This window comes from Leishmania infantum, chromosome 29 (assembly GCF_000002875.2).
Source record: "Leishmania infantum JPCM5 genome chromosome 29".
Taxonomy (NCBI): domain Eukaryota; phylum Euglenozoa; class Kinetoplastea; order Trypanosomatida; family Trypanosomatidae; genus Leishmania; species Leishmania infantum.
The window spans coordinates 270,407-285,239 of NC_009413.2; the positions used below are offsets into that span (position 1 = coordinate 270,407).

At 59.4% G+C, this 14,833-nt stretch overlaps 4 protein-coding genes across 4 annotated transcripts; all 4 read right to left on the reverse strand.

Annotated features, from left to right (window-relative positions):
• Window positions 1-384: 384 nt before the first annotated feature.
• LINJ_29_0770 (putative peroxisomal targeting signal type 2 receptor) lies at window positions 385-1,506 on the reverse strand (the record flags this gene model as incomplete). The annotated part of the gene is made up of 1 exon (XM_001466559.1): window positions 385-1,506. The coding sequence occupies one exon, from the start codon at window positions 1,504-1,506 to the stop codon at window positions 385-387; it is 1,122 nt and encodes a 373-aa protein (XP_001466596.1).
• A 3,192-nt stretch (window positions 1,507-4,698) lies between these two features.
• Window positions 4,699-6,726, reverse strand: LINJ_29_0780 (putative U3 small nucleolar ribonucleoprotein protein MPP10; the record flags this gene model as incomplete). Its single annotated transcript, XM_001466560.1, has 1 exon — window positions 4,699-6,726. The coding sequence occupies one exon, from the start codon at window positions 6,724-6,726 to the stop codon at window positions 4,699-4,701; it is 2,028 nt and encodes a 675-aa protein (XP_001466597.1).
• A 1,946-nt stretch (window positions 6,727-8,672) lies between these two features.
• Window positions 8,673-10,988, reverse strand: LPG3 (putative glucose regulated protein 94; the record flags this gene model as incomplete). The annotated part of the gene is made up of 1 exon (XM_001466561.1): window positions 8,673-10,988. One exon carries the CDS (start codon window positions 10,986-10,988, stop codon window positions 8,673-8,675), a length of 2,316 nt encoding a protein of 771 aa, XP_001466598.1.
• Window positions 10,989-12,138: 1,150 nt separating this feature from the next.
• On the reverse strand, window positions 12,139-12,714 carry LINJ_29_0800 (conserved hypothetical protein; the record flags this gene model as incomplete). The annotated part of the gene is made up of 1 exon (XM_001466562.1): window positions 12,139-12,714. The coding sequence occupies one exon, from the start codon at window positions 12,712-12,714 to the stop codon at window positions 12,139-12,141; it is 576 nt and encodes a 191-aa protein (XP_001466599.1).
• Window positions 12,715-14,833: the final 2,119 nt, after the last annotated feature.

Sequence of the window (14,833 nt, forward strand, 5' to 3'; positions counted from 1 at the left end):
GTGTTGCGCGCGCAAACACACACGCGCCCACGCAGAAACACAGTCGGCAAAGCACAGAGAGAGAGAGAGACGGAGGGGGAGGGAGAGGGAGAGCCTTTCGGAAACGAGTCGCTGCGTGCGTGTACGTGCACAGGCGAAGAACAGCGCACGCATACACCCATGAGAGATAAAAGAGGAGGCAAGGTGGGCTGCTCTACTTGTCGCAGATGAAGCTCTCCTCTCGCGAAGGTGAGGAGAGAGAGAGGACGGCGGCTGGCAGCTACGACACTGTACCTCTCCTGAGGGCACATAATGGCATGTTGACACGTGCGTCAATGCTTGAGATCATGCGAAGCTGCAAGGGAAGAGCAGCACGCACGCTTGCGGTTTCCAGCTTCGCGTGGATTACCGAGGAGAACGCGGCAGAGACGTCATCGTCATTGGCATCGGCATACTGGGCTGTGGCAAGCCAGCCAACACCTTTGTGCGCGGCCGAGGCACGCGCGGCGGCGGCACGGCCGGTGGCAGCTGCTGTGTCGGCAGTGACGGCGTCGCTGCCTGGCCCACAGACCAGAAGAAAGCGGATCCATCGTACGAGGCGGAGGCGAGAGCGTTTGGCGCGGCCTGCGACCACTCGAGACCGACGACAAACTCCCGGTGGTGCTGATAGCGGGCCGTCAAGGGCTGCTGCGGCTTCGAGAGGTCCCACACGCACACGCGCATGTCGTAGCCGCTGGAGGCGAGCATGGACGGGCTGGAAGTCGAGAACCGAACACGGCGGCATGCTTGGTCGTGGCCGGGAAAGGAGGCCAGTGGCTGGTTGGGCCGGCGAGCATCCCAGACGCGGACGGTGCGGTCGACACCGCCGCTGGCGAAGATGTTGGGATCACTCTTGCAGAAGTCGATGGAGAGCACGATTTGATTCTGATGTGCCATCTGCGTCAGCACGGATCGCTGCGGGGATCGGTTGTCCCACAGCTTCCACGAGCCGTCGCCGGAGCAGGACAGGATCGAAGACGGACTGTGGCCCGTCGTGGCCACCTCGTACACTTCCTTGAAGTGCTCTTGCATTGTAACCATCGACACCTCCGGCTTCACCGCGCTGTACATCTTGATGGTGGTGTCCCAGCTGGCTGAGTAGAAGGTGTCCCGGCGGCCTGAGTTCCACGCGACGCACGACACTTCTGCCTGGTGCTCGGCGTTGTGCACAAGCGGTATCACGCCATCCCGGTTGAGGCTCATCGCTAAGTTGTACACCTTCACGCCATCACCGCAGGCGGTCACTACGATGTTCTGATCAGCCTCGCTAAAGCACGCGTCGAAGACGCCGTCGGGGGTTCCCCAGCAACCTACAAGAGAGACTGGGGAGCCGGCCTGAAAACCAGGGGCTGTCTCAACGACGTACACCTTACCAGAGCCGACAATGCCGAAGTTCTGAGAAGTGGAGATGATGAGCTGCGTCGGTTTCCACGGATTGGTGCGGATGCTCTGCCCCGCAAAGCCGGGGTGCATCTGGAAGGACGGCATCTTGGTAGGATGAGCGCGGTGCAAAGAGAGGAGGAGGGCACAAACTGTGAAAGAGAAAGTCTTTCGATGGGCAAGAAAAGGGTCGAGGGGAGCGTATGGGAGCGGCTCTGAGGTCGTAGATCCAGCTCACGCGAGAAAAGTCGGGCCAACGAGAGATACACAGAGAGAGAGCGCGCGCGTGAAGAAATGACGGATAGTGTGGATGCGTTCACGCCTGTCTGAGCTGAGGTCGAGAGAGAGAAGGGGGAGGAAAAGTGAACGCGGAAGGACGGGCAGAGGTGCTTAGCCGGCACTTGAAGCAAGTCGTAGAACAACGAGAAAGGAGAAGGGTATGCGCCTTGACTACTACGATACCGTTAGAGGAATACGTCTTGTGGCATGAATGGCAGTGGCAGCGCTGATGATGCTGCTGCCAATCTGATCCGCGGCAGGACCTCTGGCTGCTGGAGGGAAGGGGGGGTTAGGATGATCGGTGCGCTGATGTATGCGGACTCCTCCTCCACAGAATACTGAGAGAAACTTCTCCGCGCGAGGATTCAAGATGGAGACGTGACGCGCGCGAGTGTACGGGTGGATTTGTATCGTCGATGTTCCGTACCGGCGAGTGTTTTCGAGCCGTTGATACAGCAAAGAGCAAAGACGAAGGACCAGGAGAGAGAAGCGATGCGAGCAGCGAGGAGGGAGGAGAGGAAGGGCACCCGAGCGGTAAGGGAAGGGGTTCGACAACGAGCTCATGTGTCGTTACGGGGGAGAGGGAGGGGAAGGGTGAAGGGACGGTGCAGCGAACAGGAAACCCTTGAGTGCACGCACACCGACACGTATATACCCTGCCGCAGCAAGCCCACGTCCATCCCTCTCCTCCCATCCCGTCTGTTCTCCATCTTTTTTGCTGCCCTCTGCTGTCACATCACCTCTACGAGTGATACAAGCGTGGCAGGGCGATGCAGAGCATCGCACCCCAGCGAGTGTCCTACGGGTGGGCTGTAGAGCTGCTGTGGCGCACACACTGCGCTGACGCCGTGCATGTACGCACGCGCACAAGGACACGGGAATCCGCAAAGGACATGCGAAAGAAAATGAGGAGGGAGGCAACAGCAACGCAGAGATGATGATGATGCGCGCTAACACGAAGGACACAGAGGGAGGGTGCAACGTGAAGGAAAGCGAATTGTGGATAGCCCGCACGCACGCGCGCATATGCAGACACGCTGAGACACAACCGGCGAACAAGTGGCGTAGTGTGGAGAAGGGGAAAGTCAACGGCAGAGAGAAGCCAGCTGTGCGGCATATGCACCCGAGCACAGCTCAGATACGCGACGAGCTGCTCAGCCGGCAGCGTCTTACTCCCCGCGATAGAGAAACTCCTCCATCAAGCGCTGGCGTTTCGTCCCGACCTCGGCACGGGCGTCGGCGTCGTCATCGCGCCCCTGAGAGGAGGATGTGAGCTTTCCAGGCCGGCCCTTTGGCGCACTTGCCTTGACAGGACTGCGCTCCGTGATCTTCGCGGACGGCTGGCTCACAATCACTACACTATTGCCTGTGCTCTGGCGTTGAGAGGCCCGGGATGCCGGGCTGCTGCCAGCCCCTGCGCCGCCGCGGCGAGAGGACGGAGACGATGATGTCGCACGTTTTTTAGTGGGCAGATGCGTGACGTCTCGCTGCTGCTGCGACGCGGACGGAGACAACAACAGCATTCTTCTGCCATGGTCGTCCTGCTCATCTTCAGAAATCAGCACGTGTTCCTTCTCCCCTGCTCGATCCACCGCCCCATGCGCAGCAGCGGTGGGAACTGAAGTGGGAACAGGGGCCAGCTTCAGGAACTGGTCGCGGTACCGCGTGTTAGAGGGAAGCAGCGCAAGCACCTCATCGCCCAGCTCGGGGTTGCTGCATGCTCTCAGGGCCTTCGAGGAAGCCGCTTTTCGTCTCGTGCGCGCCGTCTCCTCGCTGTTGCTCCAGACAAGATCAGGCGCCGTGTCACCGGCAGCGATCCACGTTCGCGAAGCCGACCCGGTGACGTAGTGCCGCATGCATTGTTCGTACTCTTCGTCCGTGAGCACGCCGTGCGCGACGGATGGAACGAGTTGGCTCATCTAGCGACTCGCCTGTCTCTGCTCGTGTGTAAGTATGCAAGTGTGTGCATGCTGGGTACGCGGTGGTGAGCACGAGTCGGGTGGAAGCGTGAGTCCACTGAAAAACGGCTACGGAGGCTTGCGCTTGCAGACACACGCACGCACGCACACTAACAACAAAGCAAAGGCTCTACAAGACTGCCCTTTTTTTTCGCTGCAGGAGCGGGGGCGTGTGTGTGGTGGAGGACAAGGCAGGTGCCGTGCGTATCCAGAGAGGGAGATAAAGAAAGAAAGCACGTAAAGGAGACTGTCCCTGTACCCGACGACGGCGGGAAGCGGAAAACAGGGCAGGAGATGATGTGGAAGGAAGACGAGGAAGGAAAGCAGGGTGATTAGCGAGTATGTGGCCGTGGCAGGCATGTTGTGTGCACCTCTCACAGTGCCACTTGACCGGCTCGGCGTGAGGGGTCGACACTAAGGAAGGAAGCAGCCGTGGGAGTTTACCAAGGTGCCCTCATGCGACTCCTTCCTCACCAAAGGTAATGGCCGCCTCGTTCTTTTCAATTCAGCCAGCCAGACCCCAGCGGATGAGCCATCTGGGTCTGTGCACCGCCGCCGCTGCCTTCGCTGTCGCTCCTCCACGCATGTATGCGTGCCATTCACGGCGGTGTGGAGTGTTCAAAGTGAGCGCGGCCATCGGCCTTCGCACGAGCGCATGCAGCCCCCCACGCATGCATGCAAGAATGGGACAGAGACTGGCATCATGCATGTACCTGTGTGTATGTTGTGTGTGTGTGTGTGTGTGTAGCGTAAAGATTGATTAGTAGATGATTATACGCTTGAGTGCTGCCCACACGTACACGCACGCATGCGTGTACACGCAGAAGAAAGAGGGAGATGAACGTCTCTCTCCACGATGCGTTTGCCAGGACACGTGCGGCTGTGTTCGAGGGAGGGGGTGCAGCAGCTTAGTGTTCAAGGTAGTTAGCACAGATATATTCGAGACAGGCACATACATCTGGAGGAGTGCGCCGCCGCAACACGGGGTTGGAAGAAACCACAGCGAAAGACCGGCACAGCTGCTCTAGTCGCGCATGCTGAACGCCGCCCATTCACCCGGCGGCTACCTCCCTCCCGTCGCCTGCTCAGTGGACTGCTGCTTTCGCTTGCGCACATCAGCGCGCTGCTTGTCCTTCTTTCCCGCCTCCTTCTTGGAGCGACGCAGGGCGTGGCGCTCCTTCGGCGTCAGCTCATCAGTGCCAACATCGGCGAAGCGGTGCGAAGAGCCGCGGTAAAGGTCTTGCGGGGCCAGCGCGTTCTCGCGCGTTGTGGCGAAGTTGCCCACATTCTCGATCACCACCGCCGGTGCCTGGTTCTCCACTGCACGCACGCGCGCATCGAGGTCTTGCTGCACCGGCTTGGGAGTGTAGTGGAAGTTACTCAGGGCATCGAGGTGCTGAGCCAGCCGCTGCCACATCTGGATCGCCCGCAGCTCATCTTTCTCGATCTCCGTGAGCGGCTCGGCTTTCGGGGCGTCAGGGCCGCCGGCTGCCTCCTCCGCGAGTCTCTGCCTCTCCAGAAAATCCTTTTCGTAGAGGTCCATCAGTGACATCTTCGACTTCTGAGCATCGAGGGCAGCGTCATACTTCGGGTGGGCAATGTCAGCCTCCGTTGACAAGGTCGTCTTGCGCTTCACATCGTCATAATTCTCGTCCTGGATGCGCTGCTTGATGCGGTCCTCCAGCTTGGCGGTGAACGCTTCGGTTATGACTGGGACCGCCTTCATGCCGTACTCAAACTCCAGGTTGTCCACCTCCAGCAGTGCGTCGCGCGGGCGCTTGCTGGCGGCCGTCTCGCCCACCATGCTCCAGTCGGTGACAAAGAGCCGCTTCTCCTCCATCTTGCGCACCATATGCTGCTCGCGCAGGCGCTCCTTCTGCAGCTCAGACAGGCTTGGGTCCTCTAGCGCGGCGAGCAGCTCCTCATCCATCTCCTCACCCTCGCCCTGAAGTGCAGCACCGGTGCCGTCGTCATCATCACCGCCACTGTGCCCCGCACGACCGCCGTAGCCCCCGTGCTCCTCTTCGAAGTCGCCCGCCTCGTCGTTGAGGATGTCGCCCTTGCCAAAGTACGTCCCGTCCTGCTCGTTGTACGCTTCACCGGCCGCATCGTTGGCCGGATCGTCGAGCTCGATGTCCTCCTCCATATCTGGGTCCTCGTCCCCCTCCTCCCCAAAGCCGCGCCCGTCATCCTCGAAGTCGTCGCCGTACAGCTCACGGAGCGCGGCCAGCTCCTCCTCGGACTCCGCGCCACCCTCGGCTTCCGCCATGGCTCGCAGGTTGCGATCCCGCGCGCGCCGGTCTGACGGCGTCCCATCCCGCTCGTCCTCTTCGAAATCCACGTCGTCCTCTTCTTCCGCCTCCTCGCGGCGACGGCGGCGCGACCTGCCGTGGCCAGAGTCCTCGCCGTCCCAGTCGTCCTCCTCATCGTCCTCCTCGCCGGCATTGTCCTTGCCGAAGGCGTAGCGCCATGAATCGTCGCCACCGCCGCCACCTTTCTTCGCCTCCTTCCGCAACTTGCGCTTAGCCGCCTGCTTCGCCAGCAGAGCCTCAATCTCCTCATCCAAGTCACTCTCGTCTAGCTCCGAGGTGCGGGTAGAGAGGATGTCCTTCTCCGCGGTGTCGCCGCCTGGCTTGTGTGCGCTACGGCCACCGTCATCGCCTTTGCCTGACGGTGCCTCGGCCTTGCGGGATTGCTGCCGCGCCGCCTTCGCTGAGGTGCCCTTGCCGCTACCAGCGTAGAGCATCTCTGCGCGGCGGACGTTGTTCTCTAGCTGGCGGAGCACCGGCCGCATCAGCATGTTCAGCTGACCCCACACCTGCTCCGTGGTGATGTGCCGCTCCTTACGCGTCTCGATGGTGTTCGAGACGAAGCGCAGCGCAGGTGAGTGCAGCTTCGTCGCCAGCGAGTACAACGCGGCGAGGGACTCCCGCGACACGGTATCCCCGCCTCGACGCGAGGCAACGAGGTGGTCCAGGTGACTGCTTGTGAGTCGCTCCAGCACGTGCTTTGACGAGCGCAGCTGGCCGCCGAGCGGTGGCGCCGCCACCGCCTTGCCAGGCGATGAAGCGGAGGTACTAGCAGATGGCATTTGGGGGGGGGGCAACCGAGAAGCTAGAGACACCGCAGCGCGTATGCGTGACTGGGTGCGTGTCGGACGAAGACGCAGTGGAGAAGTCGCGCGACGGAGAGGCACGGGGGCCCCTGCCGCTGCTGCTTATATATATATATATGTGTGTGTATGTGCGGCGCACAGGGAGATCCACACGCGCACGCACACCCACACACGGCGGCCTGTTTCGATCTCTCTGCTGTGACTGTGTTGTGGTGGTATTGTGTGTCGGCGGTGAGGTGGCGTGCCAAAACAACTCAACCCCTTCTCCTCCACGCACGCACGCACGGCGACGCAGATTACGGATTAACAAGGGAGTACAGAAATAAGGGGTCAAGATGCGAGGAGACACGACGGGTCGCGGAGGTGCGTCCCGCTAGCTGCTGGCTTCTGTGTGTCTGCGTCTGTGTGGAAAAGAGATGGACCCGTGCGCTCTCGTAAGGGATGCTGCGCACTCGGCCAGCGTCTGCGTGCTGAGTGAGCTGTAGGGAGAGAGGGAGAGAAAGACGGCATCGCAGAATAAAGAGCACAGCGAATCGGCGTGGGTGAAACCGATGAACAAACGCGGTAGCGAAAGACGCGCCGGCTAGCAAGTCGGTGAATGGCGAACGTGGTCGTACGCCTTCGCTGCGTACTTCACAAGATTGCAAGCAAAGGCTCGGCGGGTACACGTCGTCGCATGTCATGTCGGTCCACCAGGAAACGCACGGCATACCAAGCGAGAAGGGGCCAGAGGAGGGCCTGAGAACTTGACAAGCGGCAGTTTCACGGCATGTACCGCAACCACTGTTCTCCACCCACCACCTCCGCTCATGTGAACATGTCAGTTCACACATGCCCCTCTCTCCCCTACATGTCCTCCTCGGTCGCCACTCTCACCGGCGTCTTTTGGGTGCGTGCGTGCGTGTGAGTGCGCATTCGATCATATCATTGACGCACACATCACGTGCAAAAAAGGTGGGGAGTGGTGTTTCCGTTCCATCTCTCTCCTCTTCAGGATGCCTCAGCTGTGTGCATGATGTGTCTTACCGTGGAGATGTCCCTTCTACTCTCCTCTACTGCACGTGAGGAAGAGCGCTAGAGAGACCGCCACCGAGAAGCCCGTAAACGTCAAAGAACCTGCACTCCCCCCAATCTCCTCGGCCGACTCCCAGCCCTCCCTCTTCCTCTGTATACCTCTTTATTCAGCTCTGCCACTCCTCTGCGTTGTATACGGCACCACCGACCTTTCCCAGTGCAGCCCCTCACACGGCGTAAGTGCAAAACACAGCTGCCCCCCAATATCTGCCGGCTCTCTCTACCTAGTATGCACCGAGTAAAGCAGATGGCATGGCTGAACCCCCACTCACACGAGGCTGCTGGGCAGGATGGCGGCGATGGGACAGAGAGAGAAAAAAAAGAAGTCTCTTCGCAAATAAGCCACTCATGCGAAAGTCTGTTGAGAACGAGCGAGGAAAAGGGAGGAGGAAGGGCGGCAGAGGAGGAGTTGAGCCAGATGCGGCGGCACCATCTCGAGGTACGCAGAGATGCCGAACGCGCGCACACCCGCATGGCACACGCGTCGGCACGAAACAAGTAAACGACCAGAAGGAAAACACAAGGAGAGCGAAAATGATAATGCCAACCATAAAAACCGCGCACAAATGCGTGACTGAGGGGAAGAGAAAAGGACGCACAAGTAGAAGAAGCCCAGCGTAACTTTATGTTCACATGAAAGAAGTATCCGCGCCATCTCCGTTATCGCAGGGTGGAAGTCTTTTGGGGGAGGGGAGGAGTAGACGGCTATCGTTGTAGTTGCCGCTCTGGGAGGCGGGTCGCCATGAGCGCGCTCGCAACAGCGACGATGGTGATAGTCAGGTGACCCAGACGCCAAGGTGCGCCAAGGGGAGGGGGAGGGGGGGGGACAGCGTCGGGTGACTGGCCTGTTACAGATCGCCCTCGCCGTCTGTTTCAGCTTCTTCGTGCGCATTGGTGTCAACCTTCGGCTGCTCCTCCTCTTCCTCAGTCTCCGTGTCGGAGACGGTGTACTCGGCGTCGTCCGGCGGCAGCAGCGAGTCGTCCGCGCTCAGGTCAACGCTGCTGCGGAGCAGACGGTTAATGCGCTTCGAGTAGGCCGCCACGTCCGCCACCGGGAACTCGGCCTGCAAGTTTGCCGTATCGTACAGCACCCACGCAATGTCTGTCGCCACCTCGTCATCCTCGTCCACGGTGAAGCGCTTGAACATCTCGTCCACCAGCGGGTGGCGGTAGTTAACCTCCAGCACACGCTCGGCAGTCATCTGCTGGTTAGCGAGGGACATTGACTGGCCGCGCATGATGCTGGCCAGGCGCGCCGTGATCTGGTTCTCACTGGAGGACACAATGAATGCCTCATTCGTCATGCGCTTCGTCAAGATAACCTTGCGCACTTCCGAGTACCCGAAGAGCGCGCGCAGATGAGTAAAGAAGGAATCGTACTTTTCCTTGCGCTTTCTATCGACCACTCGCTGCCGCGCGTCGCTCTCCTCGAACTGCACCCCCTCCTTCGCGAGGTTGATGAGCTTCTTGCCCGCAAAGTCAGTCAGCTGCGACACAACGTACTCGTCGATGGCGTCCGTCATGAAGATCACCTCAACATCGTGGTTGACGGCGTCCTCCAGCACTGGGGACTTCTTGATCCGCGCCACCGAGTCGCCGGAGAGGTAGTAGATGCCCTTCTGCCCTTTCTTCATGCGGTCCACGTAGGTCTGGAGGCTGATGTACTCGCTTTCACTTCTACTGGACTTGTAGCGGAACAGCTTCGTGAGGCGATTGCGGTTGTTGCTGTCCAGCATGACACCGAGACGGAGATGCTTGCCATACAGCTCCCAGAACTTGGTGTAGGCCGGCTTCTTGAGGTGCGTGTGTCCAGACGGAGCCGGGTTCTCCACCTGCTTCCCGTTCGCGATCGCCTCGTCCTGCGCTGCAATGTCGGCGAACATGCTCAGCGTCTTACGCACAAGTTTCTTCTTGATCACGCGCAGAATACGACTCTCCTGCAGCACCTCACGCGACACGTTCAGCGGCAAGTCGTTGCTGTCCACAATGCCCTTGACAAAATTCAGGTAGCGCGGCAGCAAGTCGCGGAACTCGTCCGTGATGAAGACGCGGCGCACGTACAGCTTTATGTTCGTGTTCGGGACAGCGTTGTCGTCAGAGAAGGACGCCGGATCCACGGTGGTGGGGACGAAGAGGATCGAGTCGAAATCCACCTCTCCCTCGACCTTGAAGTGGTTGAAGTACAAGGGGTCACGGTAGTCGCCGGAGAAGGCCTTGTAGAACTTGTGGTACTCCTCCTCCGTCACGTTGCCAATCGGACGGGTCCAGATCGGGCGGTTCTCGTTCACCAGCGTCCAGCGCTTCTCCTTTACAACGCCCTGCGTGTCCCCTTCCTTGTCCGGGTCCTCCTCCACGGCACCCTCGTCGAGGCTCCTCTCCTCCGCGGCCGACTCCGGCGTCGCTGCCGTGCTCGCCACCTCCACCTCCTCCTGGACGTAGATGGGGAAGTTGATGAACTCACTGTACTGGTGAATCGTCTTTTTTATCGTTTCAGCGGACAGGAACTGCTCAGCGTCCGGCTTTAGCTCGATGGTGATCTCAGTACCGCGGCCGAGCGTGTTGCCGCGCGGGTCGGGGTAGAGGAAGTACTGTCCATCCCCCTTAGACTCCCAGACATACTGCTCGTCGCTGTCGTCGCTCTTGGACGCGACGCGCACGCGGTCGCCAACGAGAAAGACCGAGTAAAAGCCGACGCCAAACTGGCCAATCAGGTTGTTTTGGTCGCCGCCAACAGCGCCGACACCCTCCTGCAGTTTCTCGAGAAAGTGCTTGGTGCCAGAGGTGCCGAGGGAGCCGAGATGCTTTGCCAGTTCCTCCTTCGTCATGCCAACACCGCCGTCGCGCAGAATGAGCTCGCTCTTCTCCTTGTCGAAGGAGATGCGGAGGTCCATCGTCGGGGCCTCGCCATCCTTCGTGAGCGGCTCCTTAGGGGAGGTGAGGTAGAGCACACGAATTTTGTCAAGTGCGTCGCTGCCGTTCGATATCAGCTCGCGCAAGAAAACAGCGCGGTTGGTGTAAAGGGAGTTGACGAGTATGTCCAGCATCTTCGACACCTCGGCCTGGAAGGCGATGGGGGTGCCGCGGCCATCACCAGCGGACACCGTGACGGAGCCGAGCAGCAGCAGTGCCACGAGCACCACGCGGAGTAAGCTCGAGTTCGCCATGGTTGGTCTCTGCGCCCAACAAGGGAAAAGAAATCTTTTAAGAGAAGACGACAACACCGAACGGAGATCGAGAGCGAATCAGGAAAGGGTGTCGGGCTGCTTTGCAGAGCCGGCGGTGTTTGCTACTATTTACTAACAAGATGGCTGCCACGGACTAGAGCTTACTCTAACTGTTTCGTCGAATACGGCGACTTACTCTGTAGCTGCGCGGCGGCTGAAGAGTGCCGAGAGGAGAAGATTGGCTCTTACACACGCCTGTTTGTGTGCGTGCACACAAGTCTCGGCTACAAGGGAGAGGGGAAAAGAGGGGCAGAGGCAGGGGCAGGGGCACACACACACACACAGAGGGAGGGAGGGAGAGAGAGCTCGTATTTGCACGAGAATAGAAAAGCGCAGTGGGCGAACAAAACGAAAAAGAATGAGCGAGCGAGCGAGCTGCGAAGGGTGAAAGCGTGCAGGCGCGAAAGAACGGGAAAGAATAAAGGCGGAGGTTTGCGAGTTGGCGAGACGTGAGTGAGTGCCCGCGCATCGTGTGCGTGCAGAGAAAGAGGGTGGCGAAGGGCGCTGCCACAGGTGTCACTGCCGATGTCCTGCACGTATCAACAAGAGCAAGAGCAGAACAGAGGAAAGCGATGCAGAGCAGTCACGCGAGCGTTTTGTTGCCGCGTGATGATATGGAAAAGCGACGGTACGGTTGTGCACAGAGTGGACGTCACACACGCACTCGTATGTTGGGCTCAGGTAGCATTGGATAGGAATGAGGGGCAAGGGGTGACAACACACATGGGCCCGGCACTGCGTTGACGACAGAAGTAAAGGAGAAGCACCTGTCCTCTCGCTGTGGGGTGGTTGAGCTTGACCTAGATGCGGACGGAAACAAGATGCCTCCTCTAACTTCGTGGCCAGCAATGCATGTGCACGTCGGTTATCCAGGCCGGGCCACGCATGTGAGGCAGAGAGCAGCCGAGGGAGCGCGCTGCACGCTACTGCTGTCAAGCCGCTGCCGTTTTTTCATGATCTTCTGCTTTGAAGGTGATGCATGCCTGGCGAGTCACGCACTTCACGCTACAATCACGGCGCTGTGAACAAAAACAAAATCGCTGTCATGCAGCCACACACGTCGCCAGCGGCAAACCACTTGTGATTCCCTTCACTGAATGGTGTGCTTCATGCTACCCTCACCTCCGTCCTCTACGCGAAAGACGCGCACCACCGGGCCAACCGGCGCCGCGGCCGCGCCACCGTCGCCGATGCCTTCCAAGCTCCTCTGCGCGCGCTCGTAGCGCAACTGCATGCGACGTTGGCGGTCTTGCACCGCGAAGTAACGCGGCAGCAGGTACGTCACGGCCAGCCAACCAAACAAGCCGGCGCCGAAGACGCACAGCACCACCTGCAGTTTGCGCAGCATCGACAGATTGTGCCTCAGGTCTCTCTGACGTTTTTCTCGCTGGTACTTGTCAACACCCTGGTTCATAATCTGCTGCGCTCGCGCCGAGCTCTTCACATCGAACTTACGGCTTGTAGACTCACTCACAAACTGGCGTGCCTTACACGCCTCTCTCTGACGTCTCTCCAGCTCATCCAATGGGATGCCAAGCTCCTTCTCCGGATTTTGACGTGCAGCGCGAAGCAACCCCTGGACGCTGTCGGTGGTCACTCGGGCCGACTTCACCGCATCGCCGGCGGATGAAGAGCTGAAGTCGCTAATGCCGTCATGACTAGCCATCCTCAGGGAAGGAGGGGAGAGAGCCGGGAGACGAGCAGAGTGGTACGGGTGAGCACGCAACAAATGTAAGCAAGCGAAGGAAAAAGAGGCCGGGGGACGCCGGCGGCACGGAAATGGAAACGCCTCGAAGTACTGCTACTCACGCGCACAAACACATACGCGGCCTGTGTCCTCCTGGCGCAACCTCCCCTCTTTGTTGTTGTTGGAGCGCCTCCGTGCTGCTATCGCACCTGCTTATGCTTGCACCGCTAGCCAAAGGCAAACACAGCAGTGTCCGCACGTGCACAGAGGGGCGGGTGATAAGAGAGGAGGAGACAGAGAGACAACCCCACACCACGGAAAGGTCGAAGAAAAGTGCGGGGGGGGGGTCGCCGTGGTGGCAGAAGAGTGGTGGCAAACCTCAGAGAGAGAAAGCGAGAGAAAGAAAGGATAAGAGACACGACCGTGTGTGTGTGTGTGTGTGATTTGCCGCATAGGAAGCAACGGTTGATGTCCTCCTCCTCCTTTTGCCTCAGCCCTCTGCACCACATCTCGGCGCGACGCGCACGTGCCGAATCCGCAACAGCGGAAAGAAGAGAGCCGAAGCACGCAGACATACAGAGAGAAGCTAGCAAGCAAGAACGTCATACAGCCGAGGCCAAGTCCTCAGTGGGGAGAGGGCGTGCGCGGCAAAATGTTGGCCAAGCGTAATCACCTCATAATCCAAGTGCTCGTCCCTCGTTGCATTCGTCTCTTGTTTTTCGTTTTCGAAGTGCTCAACAACTCTTATTCATAACCACACGCATACGAACGCCACCATGGTCCTTCGCGACCAGGCGCACAGGTCATTCCTCCATCCACACCTTTCCAGTCAACACACGTTGCCTGTGCACTCTTGGTGCGTTGTACAGATCAACACGCGGCATTCAACTTCGTTATAAGTAAAACCAACGGAGCACACGAACGGAACCAAAGAAGAAGTAGGGGAGAGGGAGGAGGCAGAGAGTGTCGCACACTGAGGAGAAGGGAATGAGAGAAGAAAAACGGTGAAGGCTAAAAAAGGTGCATCTCCACCTCCCCGCCGCTGCCACACCACACGTGCGCACCGAGACGCTCACGCACGAGCGCACTGTCCCTTCCTTGGCCTCCCGCGCCATCCGCCCCTTTCTCTCTCCACCCTCTCACTGTTTTTCCTTGACGCTACGCGCATAAAGATGCGCAGCCGTGGAAATCCTCACTTGCCACTTCCCCTTGCTTTTGGAGGGCTGCCGACACGACGTGTCTCTGTGCGTCCATGTGTGCGTATGCGGGTGCACCTGTCCCCATCCCAGCATCTGTCGTTGTAGATGGTGGGGGTGAGAGAAGGGAAGGGGGAGGGGGGCGCAGCAAACATCAGTGAGGGTGTCCAGAGCAAAAACGACGAAGAAAGGACTGAACCATGAAAAACAAGAGGGCAAAACGAGGAAGCGAGGCACACCGACAAGAGCGCGACTCACACCGAGCCGAAGACGGAAGGCAGAGCGATGCGCCAACGGAGAATCAGTGACCGGGAAGAAAGAGGGGGAAGAGAGACGAAGGAAAAAAGGGAGAGGAGACGTGGGCGCGTGCGTGTGCGTCTTCACGGGTAAAGCGTGCCCTCCCCTTTCGCACCAGGCAGGCAGAGCGAAAGAGAGACAGAGGCACGTGCACACGCACACGCACGCGCCCACCAGTGATGCAGCCTTTCATTCTGCACACGTGAGCGAGCGGGCTGCCACCGAGTAGAGGAGGTAGGGCGGGGGAGGTTGCGGGAGGGGCACAGAGAGAAAGGTATTTGAGAAACAGCAAAGACATTTGCTGAAGGTTCAAACAGACATTCCCTCGCTTCCGGCCCCGCCATCACACATAAGCACCGGCACACAAGCACTCAGAGATGCACACTCCCAGAGAGAGAAGAGCGCAGAGATGAGAACGAGTGGCCGCCACAGTTGGCAGAGTGTGGGCGGAGGGAAAAGAGGATGGCAGGGAGGGCAGGAAAGAGCCGAAAAAAAAAAGCAATAAGAGAAAAAGGCAACACATGCAAAAGCCCAGAGTGAGGGGGCGCCACTTCCGCTCGATGTGCCGCCCCTCCCGTCCACTCCTTTCCATTAGCTCTTCTCCC